The sequence below is a fragment of the Aquila chrysaetos genome, chromosome 3 (assembly GCF_900496995.4).
Source record: "Aquila chrysaetos chrysaetos chromosome 3, bAquChr1.4, whole genome shotgun sequence".
In the NCBI taxonomy this organism is placed as follows: domain Eukaryota; kingdom Metazoa; phylum Chordata; class Aves; order Accipitriformes; family Accipitridae; genus Aquila; species Aquila chrysaetos.
In genome coordinates this window covers 78484729-78499338 of record NC_044006.1, presented here as the reverse complement: position 1 = coordinate 78499338, position 14610 = coordinate 78484729, and the positions used below count along the sequence as shown (strand labels likewise).

At 41.3% G+C, this 14610-nt stretch overlaps 1 protein-coding gene across 20 annotated transcripts in view; it reads left to right on the top strand.

The window, feature by feature from the left end:
- Nucleotides 1-14610, top strand: part of MAP4 (microtubule associated protein 4) — a 165146-nt gene that overhangs the window by 88413 nt on the left and 62123 nt on the right. For 13 of the 20 annotated variants that reach the window (XM_041122364.1, XM_041122355.1, XM_041122365.1 and 10 more), the window contains 5 exons: nucleotides 8076-8207; nucleotides 11601-11711; nucleotides 12327-12455; nucleotides 12990-13064; nucleotides 14354-14494. In XM_041122364.1, the coding sequence (XP_040978298.1) occupies nucleotides 8076-8207; nucleotides 11601-11711; nucleotides 12327-12455; nucleotides 12990-13064; nucleotides 14354-14494 (588 nt within the window). Of the gene's footprint in view, nucleotides 1-2227; nucleotides 2508-4951; nucleotides 5031-8075; nucleotides 8208-11600; nucleotides 11712-12326; nucleotides 12456-12989; nucleotides 13065-14353; nucleotides 14495-14610 lie in introns of those variants that run through there. The other 7 variants (XM_041122357.1, XM_041122356.1, XM_030008106.2 and 4 more) reach the window with 4 other exon arrangements.

Below are 14610 nucleotides of genomic sequence, written 5' to 3'. Positions count from 1 at the left end.
TTATTAAAAAATGTAGAGTCTATTGAGTGTGGTTCTAGATAGAGGAATCTAAAGAGAGTATCTAGTGGAAGCTGTCCTACATTGCAGTCCAGAGCATTGTCAGCAATCTGTGAGACTTCTCCAGTAACACCTGAGATGTGGTAACAAGATAACTTTCTGAGCATGAGAACAAACATCACTTGTAGAGCAATTAGAGCTGAGGGTGGGAGGTGTGCTTTCTGTGCATCTCTGGTTCTTGCTTTCAATTTATCATGAAGCAATAACTGCTGAAGAAATGTCTCTTTAGGAAGAGTAAGTAAGGAAAAAAAGCTATGCAATAAACTGTGCAATTGCATCTTTTTTTTTTTCTTGCAGTTTTTTTTTTTTTTTAAAAGGCAAAATGTGAACCTTGTGTTGAACTCTGAAGTTACTGACTTTGCGTCTTTTCAGTTAGGAGATACTGGTTCTGACAGTCGTATGCACTGAGCTTTTTTAGCATTCTGGATTATATAACAGCATGGAATTTCAGAAGGAAAGCAATAAAATGTTTCTTGACTTGTTGGCACCATCTGAAATGCCCTGCGGTTTCTTTAGGACCTGTAATATATTCCTGATCATCTTTTTCCCATCTAACTCAATGGTGGATTTTAATTTGCTTCTCATTGCAGCAAATTAAAGTATTTAGAGTAATCTCAGCCAGATTTGGTTTCAGCATGAGCTCCTGGTAGTTAAGCCTTTCTCTTCTGCAAGGACAGAAGTCTCTTTCTCCAAAAGCAGCATCTGAAGTACCTGTGAAGGCTTAGGAGGCTGGAAGGGACCTCTGATGTCCTAAGTCCAACTCCCCTGCTGAAAGCAGGGAAACCAGAGGAGGCTGCTCCAGCTCTGTCCAGCTGGGTTTTGAGTTATCTCCAAGGATGGAGACTCCATGACCTCTCTGGGCAACCTGTCCAGTGCTCAGTTTCCCTCAGATTTTTATTAAAAAAAAAAAAAAAAAAAAGTTTAAATGGAATTGCCTGTATTTCAGTTTGACAAGAGGAAAGTCACTGGGCAGAAAGTAACCAGTTTTACAACTCTGGTCTGGATAAATTCTTCTCCATCAAGACTGCCAGCTTTGTGCTTTATATATTTATTACATGCAAAAACTTCTTTTAATCTTGAGCTCTTATCCTCTTGGATAAAAATGTGCGAAATTCCTTTGGTAGGCTGGTCTACATCCTTTTCCATGTAGTTGTTTGTCTATGTTTATCCCATAGATTTTGGGTATTAGTGAAGCTTGTCTGTAATACTCATTCACAATGATTGTAAGACCCTTCACTCTGAATGGAACCAGATGATATTCTGTTTTAGAAAATAATGAAACTGATAGTAAGATACTGAGAAGGTATTTCTGTGAGGTACTTTCTGTTTACTCTGAAGCCAGCATGCACAAAGGGAGCGCTGAGCATCTTTGAAGAGCTACTGTGTAACCTTTAAGGTGAGACTTGCATCAATGTCCCGAGCAAGGGAAGGAGGAGAACCCAGAATGTCTTGGCTGCCCTTAGGGGATGTTCCACCCGTCATCCCATCCTGTATAACACCATGGGTTAGGATATTGAAGGTGGTACCTCATAAAAAAAATCAGAGAGGACATGCTGGCAAATATCTCATGAATCCATATGCAGAGAGTCAGAAGTTGCTCATGTTAGTAACTGCCCGTAGCAGCCTGCTGAAGCTCAAAATCTCATGGAGAATATAAAAATATGCATGTTACCAAATCCTTGCCTTCTAACAATGCTTCTTAAAGTTCCTTTTAAAGGTCGTAGTATACCATACCCTGCAGAGGTGGTGTGGACTTTTGTTTCCTTTGAGATTGCTGAGAATTTATTGCAGGGCTTGGCGGGTTCTGCCAACTGGTAAAACTGCCAGTCTTAGGTGGTGATTTCAGGAAGGCAAACTTGGCATCCGTTTAAGATGCTGAACCAATGCAGTGATCTGGGCAAATTAGCTTTAAGATCAGCTATAGGAATGAAGCTCTTAAGCTTCTCTTTTCTGTTTGCTTGGCTTGGTGCTGGCAGGGACATCTCATGGCTGCAGACTCATTAATTTTGAAGATACTTAACCTCTAGCTGGAGATCTGGTCAGTGACCTATCAAGATTAGCATCTCCTGCAGCGAAAAGGCTTTATCGTGGTAATCCTCTACTAAGAGTGCTCCTTGCTGGAAGTTCACTGTGTGATGTCCTGCATGTTAGTGGGTACAGGTTATTTTTTTTTTTTTCTTCTGGAGGTCTGAGCACAGCAGGCTGCCCATGTTGGGAGTGTCTGTGTTGTAGGTCCCCAGAAGTGCTGTTTTGTATGGATTAGCTTCTGAATTGGTTTATGTGACCATGCTGATCTTTGCAGAGCAGATGATAAAACAAACAAATCAACACTGTCAGCAGCCCTACTAAATGTTTTGCACTCTTTCTCCGGAACCTGCTGTGCGATCAGTTCAGGGAAGGTGCTACTTGCATGGGATCCATATTTTTTCTTTCAGAAGCAAGTTTGCTTTGTAAGTATGTTGTTAATGGTATTTTTTTTTCTTTAAGCAAGACTTTGTAAGCTGTAATCCTACATTGGTTTATATTATCATTATCAACAGTCATAACTGGATTTTCAACTATCAGCAAGCTTTAATACTTGTTGAAATTACTTTACAGGTTTGTGGGATCTGTCAAATTTACATTTTGTGTTGAGTACATTGCTGCTGATAGATATTAACAGGCACTCTCAGGATTGATCATCATAAGAGTTTGGCTAGTCATTTTTGTTTGCTTTTATGTCTTATTTGTAGATCACATGTAGACTGTGTGTTTTAGGAGGGTCAGCAGAACTGGGTTTGGAATTGAAAAATCCTTTTTTCTACAGTCCTTGGGACTCTGTTTTCTGAGATCATGTTTCTCATGTTCCACCAGGCTTGCTTGAATAAGGAGGAACTGAACATTGGGTTGGGGTGGGAATGACAAATAAGCTGGATGCGTCGGCTTTATAGCTGTACAGCAAGTAATGTTGACAAACACTTTGGGAATAGCAAGGGAGTTTTTGCTAACGCTTATTTTGATACAGCAATCTTTGTTCTCTGCTTGCATTGTCACTGGGACTCGCATAGCGAAGATCAGCTTCAGCAGAGGCATGCTGCTAGCAGGGGGGAGCCAACGGCTGCTTTGGTCTCGGAAGCCTTGTGCCTGCTCCTGACGTGGCTGCTGGCCTCTTGGCTGCCTCAAGCAGCTAACTGGATTCCTTCTTACGTCTGTTTTTCTGCTGGAAAGCAATGGTGGTTTTGTTTTGTTTTTTTTAATTAGTATCTGTTATGAAAATATTGTATGAAAAATATGCAAGTCACTGGTTTATATTTCTAATGATTTGGCAGAGGCAATTCACAACTGCTTTTGAATCATCTTTCATCTGGTTTTGGGGGCTTTTGCTAGAACTAAGGGTTTGGAAATACCAATATAGCTTTGCTCAACTGTTGCAGGAGTTTGATTTCATCTGATGTTGCATGTAAATGTTTCCCTTTATATTTCATTTTGTATGCTGCCTTACTGTCCTGCTCATTCCTTTCCCAGCAAGGTGTGTGGTTGAGGGAGGTTCCCCTCCTCTTTAAAGGCATGAATGCAACCTGGCTACTAAAAAAAAAAGTGAAGGTTTTACTTCTGGTTTACCTGTTGTGACCATAACTTTTTTCTTCTCCTGTGAGATCTATTAATAATAGCAATATGCCAATATGTATTTGTGGTCTAGTACTAACAGATTTAGTTAAAATATTTAGAGTTCAATTGGTGTGTGCTCTAAAGTTGATCAGACTTAGCATGGGTCCAATCCAAAAATCAGTTAGAGTCATCTTTGAGAAAGTTCATGCCAAATTTTCTTAACTGCTCCCAGGCTTCTTCCTCACACTGACAAGGACATTCAGAGTCTTCTGGGTTTTTTGCTTTAAATGGAGTTTTATAGACAAATGAATGACAGGCTCCTGTCCAGAAGAATTTACAATAGAGTATAACTAAATCCCTTGCTATTCTGCACCGCAAATAATCGTAAATAATGTCTCTTGACACATGTAGTGGCATTTTATCTTCAGAGTACTTTGCAAATCTAAATGATCATTGTCTGTCTTAATAAAATATTCCCTGCTTAAATTGTCAGCCTTTATGCTACCCATAGACTCCATAATCAGCCAGCATTGCCTAGGCTGATTTTTCTCCTGAGCACGAGGGGGTTACTGCCTTCACGTGTCACCTTTCCCACTTGCTTCTTGCACACAGTTGTACCTCGTCCTTTGCATAGAGGAAGCAGAGCTGTCATAAAGCTCTGTACCCTCTCTGCTGAAGTCAACTGTGTCAAACGTAGTCATTTAGCAGAATGATAGCCAAAAGCCACTGGCAGAAAAGCAGCATTCACTTGCCAAATCAGCACTGCTTTAGGATGCTTGTAGATGTTTGTAGCATCTGTAGGGTTGTAGCACAAGAGGTAGAAACAACTCCACTGATGGTCAGAAATTGAATTTATTCAAAAGCAGTTCTTCAACACTTTCTCTTGGTGGTGTTTACACAGAAGCAAAGTAGTAGAAGATCCTCTGTTTGCTAGAATTACACTTTGAATTCCCATTCTCTGGCCCTCAGAGTGCATATAAGGGTAAAAAACAAATCCACTTTATTTCTATTTAGTTGGATCAGAATCTGAATAGGAACTCTTCTACAATCATGAATTCTGTTAGAGCGTAACATGGCTTCCTGTAGTTAGTGCTTGTCTTGTCGTAGTGTGTCAGTACCCAACCTGCGGCTGGTGGGCAGCGTTCTCTGTATTTTGAATTTCAGTAGGAAAAAAGGATGTTTGTGGCATGTTACTTGTTTTGTTGTTTCTTGTGGGACACCCAAGTTCACGCGCTAGTGCCATGAGCAGTCTTGTAAATAGCCTGTCTCGTTTCCCTTTGAAGATCCAGTTCCTTTTTGCTCACTTCATCCACAGTATGGCATGTCTGGTACAACATTTCTCAGCCCCCTTGGAAGCGGAGCACAGCTGGGACACCCCTGTTCAGGTCAGCTTGGGAGCTGGAAGCCCCTCCATTTGCACAGGGCTGGGGATGGAGCAGGAGGATGAGCCGGTGGCTGTGGGGCTGCCTGTCGGCAGCTCGGGGAAGGGATCTGTTCCCTGCCTAGCAAGAGGCCAGCATGGGCAGGGATAGCCCGTGTCCTGCCTCCCGCCGAGGGAACCAAGCTGCTGTTAATTGAAACCTGGTGACACCATCACTGCCGCCTCCTGAATTTAGGTAGAGAGGCACTTGCCTAGTCGCCTGTCCCATCTGCCATGCTGCAGTTCATGTAGCGCCTCAAAGGGAGTTAAAGCTCATTAATTCTTCTGCCTTTCCTGGGGATTATCTGTGAAGTCCCTGCTAAAGTGTGTTGCTGTCAACGACTCAAAATGGGAATATGCAGACCGTCATATGCCTCTGACCTTGCAAAGTTTTAGACCCTAGGGACACTGTATGGCATTGAGCTCCAGATTTTAATTATGAGAAGTAGTATTTATGTACTAATCTGAGATTTTTACGTGTTTGTAACTTCATTGAATCCCCTCCTATTCTTGTAAGAACAAAATCTCTGATCAAACTGCTGTAACCACTGATTGATTTGTACTGGTATTGTTTCATTATTTTGTGATGTAAAACCAAAAAACCCACAGAAGCCCTCTTGCATCTTACTCTTTCTTAATCACTTTATTATTATTGGAATTTTTACAGTTTCTCTATGAATCTCTGTTCCACCTTGCTATGAATTCTGTTTGCAGCTAGCTGATACCTCAGCCTCCTAGAAGAGGCAGCGGTTGTTGCTTTTATATACCAGTGTTCTGTTTTTAATTATTTCTTCCGTTCTGTTCCTTCTGTGTGTTAACATTGGGTTTGCTTTTATTAACTGCAGTTTTGCACTGAGTTAAGGGTTGTCTTCAGGGATATCTTTTGAGGCACACTATCAAGTTCCTTTCCTGAGCTCCAGTCTTGCAAGTGGTACTGTTAGCCTAGGTGAAGGTAAAAATATTAAAAGCATAAAGAGGTGTATTGGCAAGAGAGTGTAGCATATTGCATTAGGGGATGAGAGAAGGAATTTGTGTAAATTTTTTTGCGTTTCTTTCCAGAAGAAGCTAGAAATCGGTTTGAAAGTCTTATGTTGTCAATAGAAGAGTTGACAAATTCAGGTCTCCTTAAAAGAAAATTCATCTGAAAAGTCACGAGTCTGGGTATTTGTTTTGAGCCTTTCCACTGTGGCTGTCATATTTGAAAACTTTAGGACTTGTATTTTTGTTTCTTTTGTGCAACTACAGGATCTAGAAATGTCTTTGAAAGTTGAAATGACCAGGCTTTTTACCCTAACAGCTGAGACTGAGGGAGCTACAATAGAGTAGCCAGTATTGACATGGCTGAAGTAAAGGATTTTTTTTGTGTGTTGATCTTAAGTGTAAATCAAACCTTGTGAGTGTTAGCTCCTTTATAGCTAGCTTTCATAGCTGTACATATTGATACATCTCTTATTTACAAGGCGAACTTAATTTATGCCTTAGTGATTCCCACCCCCACCCCCCCCCCCCCCATCCTAGCCATTACCACTAGCTGCTGCTTTTGTTTCTCTGTTGGAGTGATTTAAAGTTAAAGCGATAAAAATAGTGGTCAGTGGAGATGCATGTGTGGTTCCCTTCATGTCCAAAGCTTCTCCTGAACTTGTAGGGGTGGACCACCCTCCTTGAGAGGCCTGTAGCACTCTCAGGGGCCTCTAAATCCCAGCCTACCAGAACAAGAAGTGAAATCATCTTGTTCATGAAGATGTTGGTGCAGCTGGGGCTGTTGTCAGTGCACCATATGTCTGCTACTGGCTCTTGCTTATCCACTAGTTCATCCCAAGGTGCTACACTGGGAGAAGATAATAGGCTGGAGCAAAGTGGAGATGTAAATTAAAACAAAACAAACAAACAGAAAACAAGCATGGATGGTGAGAAAGAAGAGAGCCCACATCATGTCTTTATGCTGCTGCTGGAGGGTGTCTCAGTTCACAGCTGAGCTTTCTTGCTTTGATTTACTGAATGTCTTCTAGCTCCTTATAAGGACTTCAGGAAAAGGCTGATCTGCATATTTTCAATATTCCTTGTGACAAACCTTATTTAAATAGTTTTATGTAGTCTAACTTCTTTATTTGCATGCATTTTTTTGTGAGGCATTTATAGGTTGTGAAAAGTGCCTACCAAGGCTTCAGTAATAAAATACTTAACTCTCTAACATCTCAAATTGCTGAAGGCTGTTAGTCTCAGTGCAGTTGTTTTTAACATGGGCCAGCAAAGAAAGATTAAAGTTTTCCTTGGTTAGATATAAACTATCAGGCTTTGATGTGTTGATGTGTTCAAAGAACTGTCTTTATTGTAAACTGGGGGAAGATTAGGCTTAAGTGTGAAATATAAAGATATACAAATAAAGGCCTTTGAGGTATTCAGGGAAAAGTTACTCACTTAAATAATTTGGAGTTTGTCTTCCTAGTAAAATAGAGAGCAAAACCATCCTATGGGTACTGTGTGTCTGTGGTGGTACTAGCATTTTGGTAAATATGGTCGGATTCAGCGCATACAAGTCGATGCTTAGGCAGGACAGGAAGGAGCTTTGGTTTCCCCTCCTCCCCACTGTGACCTGATGAGCAGGTTGTGTTTGGCATTTTTGTATTGACAGACTTGAAAGCTTTGCTCAGCTTCAAGTTAAGGGTCTCAGGGTTGTTCTAGCTCCTACGTTAATGAAAAATCTCCCTGAAGATGAGTGTGAGGAGCTAGCATGAATTGTCCAACCTTTGAAAACAGGGCAGCACTTCGACATGTGAGTCCATTCTCCATCTTACATGTGTATCAAGAAGCAGAAATTCCCATTGTTCTGTTTCTTAAATTTGGAGAGTTGGATCAAAGCAGTAAAAAATGAATATTCATGGTCTCTGGTTTGGCTAACGGTTCGTGTTATCTGTTGGCCTCTGAATGTCATATCATGCAGTAATCTTATCTTAAATATTTTAGCTTAATCTTTCTCTTTTGAGTGTGTCATTTTCTTCTCTAATTTCAGTATTCCCAGGAGAAATCATGGATGAAAAGCTGTCTTACAAAGAATTTCTCGATCGTAATGACTCCTGGACGATGGATGATGGAGACCTGTGCTTTGAATCACAGCCCATATTCAAACCCATGGAGATGGCTGGTATGACTGTATTATTCTTAAAACTTTAGCATCAGTTATTTTATCAGCTGAGTAACCTGACAGAGTCCTAGCCTCTGTCCCTAAGGGTGGTTTTGTCCTCTTGGCTTGTACTCACACCTGTGTTCTTCAGGATGTGTTGCTCTGTTTTCCTAAAATGTGTAACATCTTGACACCAGAGTTAACTTAGCACATCAAGCCCCTAACTTGCCCTAGAGCATAGTCTAACTGGTTAAAAATGGAGTTGCTAGTCCACTGTGTTAGAGTGTGAGGGGAGCAGGTTTCCCCCTGACTCGGCTCACATGGCGATAGCAGTTTTTGGTTGACTCCCACAGTTTAACTGCTCTCAAGTACTGTGGCTTTCAGTGCAAACCTTGCCAAAATTGTTGACAGCTGAAAGCCAGTCTTGCCTGGCTCTCAGAAATCCCAGTTCCAGCTGTCACGTAGCTGCGTCTGCAATGCAGGTTGGTCTGTTCCAGAGGCAGCCTGTGTAGCTGCTGACTCCCTTGAAAATTAAATGAACCTTGTATAACTTGCCCCTGCAAAAAGATACCCTTTCACCCAACAACTTTCACCCAATTTTCTCTCATTTTTGAGAAAGCTTATGGGAAATTACTTGCTAGCTCTTGGAGGGTATTAGAAATGTATGTGCTGCCCAGATTATAACAGGAATAAACCTGGGAAAGATAGTGGCTGAAACAGGATGAAATTTTTTTATATATATTTTTTTGAGCACCGTAGATGTGCTTGCTAAATTACTATCTCGCTATCTGAATCTCATCTTTACTAAGAGATTCAGTGAAGAAATTACGTATTGTTACAAGGGCAAGAAATGATTCATGGAACAACTGGAAAAAAAGAGCCACTAGTTTCTAAAACACAGTTGTTGGGTTTTTCCCTCCCATTGCTTTGTTAGATGAAAGAATGGGATGTTGATGTAGTTATGCTCAATAGCCACATGACAAACTTGTTGATTAAGAGCAGTTTACATACCTAGCCCATCATCCAGTATTCTTTTGGCCTGAATAATGTGAATCTGTGGGTTATCTATTGCATGAAACCACTTTTCCTTAGGTTTCACGTCCTTAGAATATCTCGCACATCTGTACATGCATAAGGTACCCCGTATACTTCAATGTGAAAGTATTACTCCATACTGCTCTTCCTGGTACTGCATAAACAAGAGATTCTGCTTAGAGGTTAGTGGATTCCCATAACTGAGCAGAGGGATCAGAGAGGATAGGCAAGCTTTAAGGACTTGTCAGCAGGAGGAGAAAAATATGAACAGCAGACTCATAAAAGTCTACAGTTTTATTAAATGTATTTATGCACACTCTTTGGAAAACAGTAGGATGATTTCCCTCCCAAGGAGAGAATTCTCTGGTCAGTGGTGTAACAGGTCTCCTGACCAGCACTGCTGTAATTGCTCATTCCTTGGTGAGGAACACGGGAAATGCCAGCTCTGCCACTTCTGTGAGCAGCTGGAAGAGTGCATTTCAGTCTGCTCTGGACTTTGCTGTTATATATTACAAACACTGCCTTGGGATCTGGCAGTGGGACCCAACCCAACAAAAGTAAAAGTTATGAGCAAAACCATACATATGTATTTTACGCACTACCTGTAATAAAAAGACTTGTTTTAAAAATGTTATTGTAATGTAGAATGAATAAAACCTAAACATTATCTAATTGCTTGCAAGCTTTGAAAGTGCTGCAAGCCCCTTAATCACAAGTGTATAATGATTTATTACTGTAACTACAGGTAAATATCTAAATATGAAGAGTTCCTATTTAAATGATCTACAGTAATATGCTTTTATTAGTCCACAGTCATTGGCAAACTGGAACTATGTCTCTGAACAGCAAAGGATACGAGTGTCTATAGAAGTGAGCTGAAGAGAAACTTCCATAAATGTTTTGTCAATCTTACCTCCACCTGTTTAGAAACAATACTCTCAGATTCTTAACATTTGTCTGGCTTCCTAATATTCTAAACAAGCTGCAAATTTTGAACAAGTAGAGAATTATTTTCAGGGCTCATTTAATGCAAGAACTGATAATTTCCTGAAATGGCCGTATGCCATCCATACAGTTCATCTTTACCCACCTGCCTTTCAATTTTCAGCTGCAATGTGTTTTGCTGGAAGCGTCACCTTGTCATCAGCAGCGCGGCATCGCTTTCCAGTCACAAAAATGCTAAAACTTGTGTAGGGCACAGGCCCACTTTGAGTCTGTGGAGGGTCTTTGGAGATGGGAAACAAAAGTTCAGCCATAACTCCTTCCACTTCTCCCCTTTCTCCCTCTGGAGCAGAGACAGGGTTTAATCTGGGTCGCTCGTTTTTGCCACGTCATCTAACTGATGCACAAAGGGGGACATCAACAGCATCTCTTTTAGTTTTTAAATGAGGGGAATGCCACGTTTCCTTCCCCTTGCAGTGACTTGCCCTTGACTGTATTACAGTACAGTGACTAACTCGTGGAAGGGTCATCTTTTCTTAGTTTTATTCTGTCAGTGAGGTCATCTGTCTGCTCTCTGACTCATGGCATTTCAGTTAAGTAATCCATCTTATAAAACTCGGCATGGTGGTTCTCTCTGTCCCGTCTGGTTTGAATGCCCATGCTGATTACTTGAGGGGAAAGGAGGTGTGTGCACACAAAAAGTAAAACTTGCAGAAAAGGAATTTTCTCTTGCTGAATCCTCAGCTGCTGGAGTACCATCTTTTGCAGATGACATTGATATATCCACTTAAAGCATGGACCAAAAGCAGAATAAAGCTAACGCGTGTTAGACCAACCAAAGCTGGCACTAGACAACTTGCAAACATGGTCTAAAGATCCTGACAGTCTCACCAGTGAGTCTGGTCTGGAACTAAGGGTGAAGGCTGTTCATCTGCCTGGGACACTGGGAAATGTGTTGTTTTCCTCTCTGGCTTGTAACTTGGTTAAAAAAACTGACCATCAGTCAGTTTACACTGGTGTACTGTTGTTGGGGAGGAGAGCATGTAGCTTATGCAGGCTTTCCTTGGTCTGCTGTCGAGTTAACTGATCTGGAGCTCAGCTGTTGTTCCTGATTCAGGTTAGCTGTATGTGTCCATCAGGTTGGAAACAGATGCTTCCTCCTTGAGAGGAGGAGATGGGTTCTCCATGCAACAGTCGTAATCTAAACTTCAGTCAGTTTTCCCTAGGAAGCAGTCTGAGCAACTGTGTTTTACTGTTGGGCATAAATTTAAATTATGAAGGTGTTTGCCCCTGGTAAATAATCTTGAAAGTAGTTTTCCCTCAGAAGTCCAGTTGTGGTGTCAGGTGCATCTTCATCTTGTTTTTTAAATAATCTTACTCTGCACCATGTCTTCCCCCTGTGTGGTGACACTGGCCTCATTCCTTGTCTCCTGCTAGACCCCTTCAGCATGCACAGAGGGGAGAATCTGCCTGATTTATCATTTCCTACTGACATGCAGAATGTGCCGCTGTTCACGGACCATGCTGATGCTTCCAGAGACATCCATGGTGAGTTCCTTCTTGGCATTTGTCCTGATAGTCAGATTTTGGTGTTTTCTCTGTTGACTTTCATGTACTGAAAATTATTAAGCCGATAAGTTCACAGACTATATAATCACCTTTTTTTTTTTTTTTTTTTTTGTGCCTAAAACCATTCCAATAGCTACTTCCAGTAAGGTGGTTTTTTTTTTTGAAGTGTATTTAGGCAGAAGGAAATAGGACAACTAGACAAGTTGAGTTAAAGCAGGCATTACTGATGGTTCTTGTCTTCATGGCTAGAAACCTGTGAACTTTTTCCATGAAGTGGTCTTCAGGTTTTGGACTATTGGAGTTTAAGCGGTTATTAATAAGAATTCATAGGAGCAGAAGCAGAAAGCAAAAGGAAATAGTTTGCCTGTGCTTACTGTCTTATACCTTGTTAAAAAAATTAGATATGCATACACAATTTACAATGCAGTTTGTAAAGGTGAGCTGATTGAGAGAGCTGCTTACAAACTTTATCTAAGCTGCTTGTGAGCAGAACAGAATAGTTTATTTTCCAAGTGTTGTATAGACTTTAAATTTGGGGGGGGGGAGTCATTGGGGCTAGCGTGGTGATTAACAAACAGCCTTTTATTTCATCAGCACCACATGGATCTATGATGGTACCTGAACAACCTTTCTTGGGGCCCCTGTATTCTCCTGCAGAGGCTCTAGACCCATCAGCCTTCATTGGCCTGGATTCAACTGCAGAATTTCTGCAAGACAAAGCAGGTAAGAAACAGATGTTTTGCTATTACTGTCTGTCTTGCTAGCTGGGTTTGAAGGGTATGCAGCTGGAAAATCTTGGTTTCCTAGTCCTAAAGAACCTTGGTGGGGGAGTTGATACGTAAAATGAGTTAAGATTAGAAAGCATTGTGTTGGCAATGACAGTTCTTGGTTCAGTGTGAATGTTCTGAAGATGTTAGGAGATCACAGAATGGCTGAGGTTGGAAGGGACCTCTGGAGATCATCTTGTTCAACCCCCCCTGCTCAAGCAGGGTCACCGAGAGCCAGTTGCCCAGAAGAATTGAGCAAAGAACCTGCTCTGTTGGGTCCTGGGGTCAGTGCTGTTGTATAACTCTTCTCTGATGCAAGCTTTCACTAGCAATAGTCACAGAAGAACATGATGTTCTGGTACCATTCTTAAAGGGAACTGTGAAGTTACCTGAGAATGAACTCACAAAACAGCAGAGTCAATACCTTCAATTGAAAAAATAGAGCAGTGTTAGTGTCAGTGGCAGGACTAAATGTGTTTGTTTTCCATAGTGCCTGAAGAACATTGGATGGGAGTTCAGCATGACGTGACGGGACCAGATGCCTCTTTCTTTGTTGAGCCACCAGGTAAAAATAGTTTCGACTTGATCTGCAGGAACTGTCTATAGACAGTTTCTGAACAGCAGAAGCAGAGCTTTTCTATTAGTCTGCCTTTTCAAGAAACATAAGGCTGTAAAGAAGTGAAGTGGGATCTGACCAAGAACAGCACTGTTTCTGGTTCTCAAATCAATTTACAATAGAAATGCATGTTTTAGAGAAATGTTACTTGACACGCATTTTCTGGTTTAGTGCTGTAAGGGGTGGGGAGACCCCTGCATTTTATAGACTGTTTACTTCTAATTTAGGGTAACAAATTTAGTATATGCAGTGACAAGCCCGACTGTCAGTAGAATTAGTGGCATGCCCTTTTGGGGGCATATCGTGTAGCAGGGCTTTACCCCACTGAAAGCATGCCCTTTTCATGGGTTTTGGGGAATTAAGTTAGCAGATGTAGATGTGTGCAAAAAAAATATGTTCAGCAGCAAGCTGTGTGGATTCCAGACTATGTTTCCATTCTGTGCGTCTCCATTATAGTGAAGGTACTTGAATTTTCAGTTGGGATGTGTGTTCAAGCATTACTTGACACTAAAATAATAAATAGAACAAAATTTACTCTTGAAAAGAAACTCTAAAACTGGAACTTGACTGCTGTCAAGGATTCTAGTCTTTGTAGACAGTAAGTCGGAGCACTCATGTTTACTGCTTCTAAGGGTTGGTGCAGCTGAGGGCGCCAACAAACATAAGTTTGGCTCATGCATAATCAACAGAATTTTAAACTAAATTCTAATTGCAAACCTGTATATTCTGTCCAATAATCTTTAGATTCTGGTTACAGTTAAATCTTTGAAGCTCCATTGAGACATAATTCCATTGCGGTTGTATGTATATTACTATATTTGATCCATAATGGGATCTCTGTTGCTGATTTTGGTGAACAAGCTAAGAGGAGAGTAGTTTAACACTGGTCCTAGGTAGAAAGTGTTTCTGGAGCTGTTGGCTCTGCCAAGGGCTCAGGGTAGAACTGGATTGGTTTGTAACTGAACGTTCCTAAACTTTGTCACAGCAGTTGCTTCTCTCAAGATGCAAGTGTTTTCCCAAGTATTGCACAAACTAATTTTCTGAAAATTGACAATAAAAACTGGTTCTGTTTTGGTCTGATCCGACTGGGACGCTGAAGTGGGGGAAGCTTACTCATCAGGGTTGCTGCTCCAGGCAGCACCTTGAGAGGGTGATTCACATCCTGGCAACTCCAGAATAGAAAGCTGTTTGCTAAGATCTTTCTGAGTGTTTAATCAAGCTTGGTTTTGTATGCCCAGTGCCCCCTACAGTGACTGAAGCAATAAAGCTGAATTTGCCGGAAAGCCCTGCAGCAGTGGCTCCTGGTTTTGTTCCTCCTGCAGTAACAGCATCCCCAGGAGGGGCTGAAGCTACTGATGGACCAAAAGGTGCGGCATCAGGTAAAGTTGCCCTGGTCTAAAGGTTGTTGCAGGGTTTAGGCCTGTCATGAGCAAGCCGTAATGGTGGAAAGACATGGGATTCCCTCTTCTGAAGGAAACACAGCAAGATATTAACA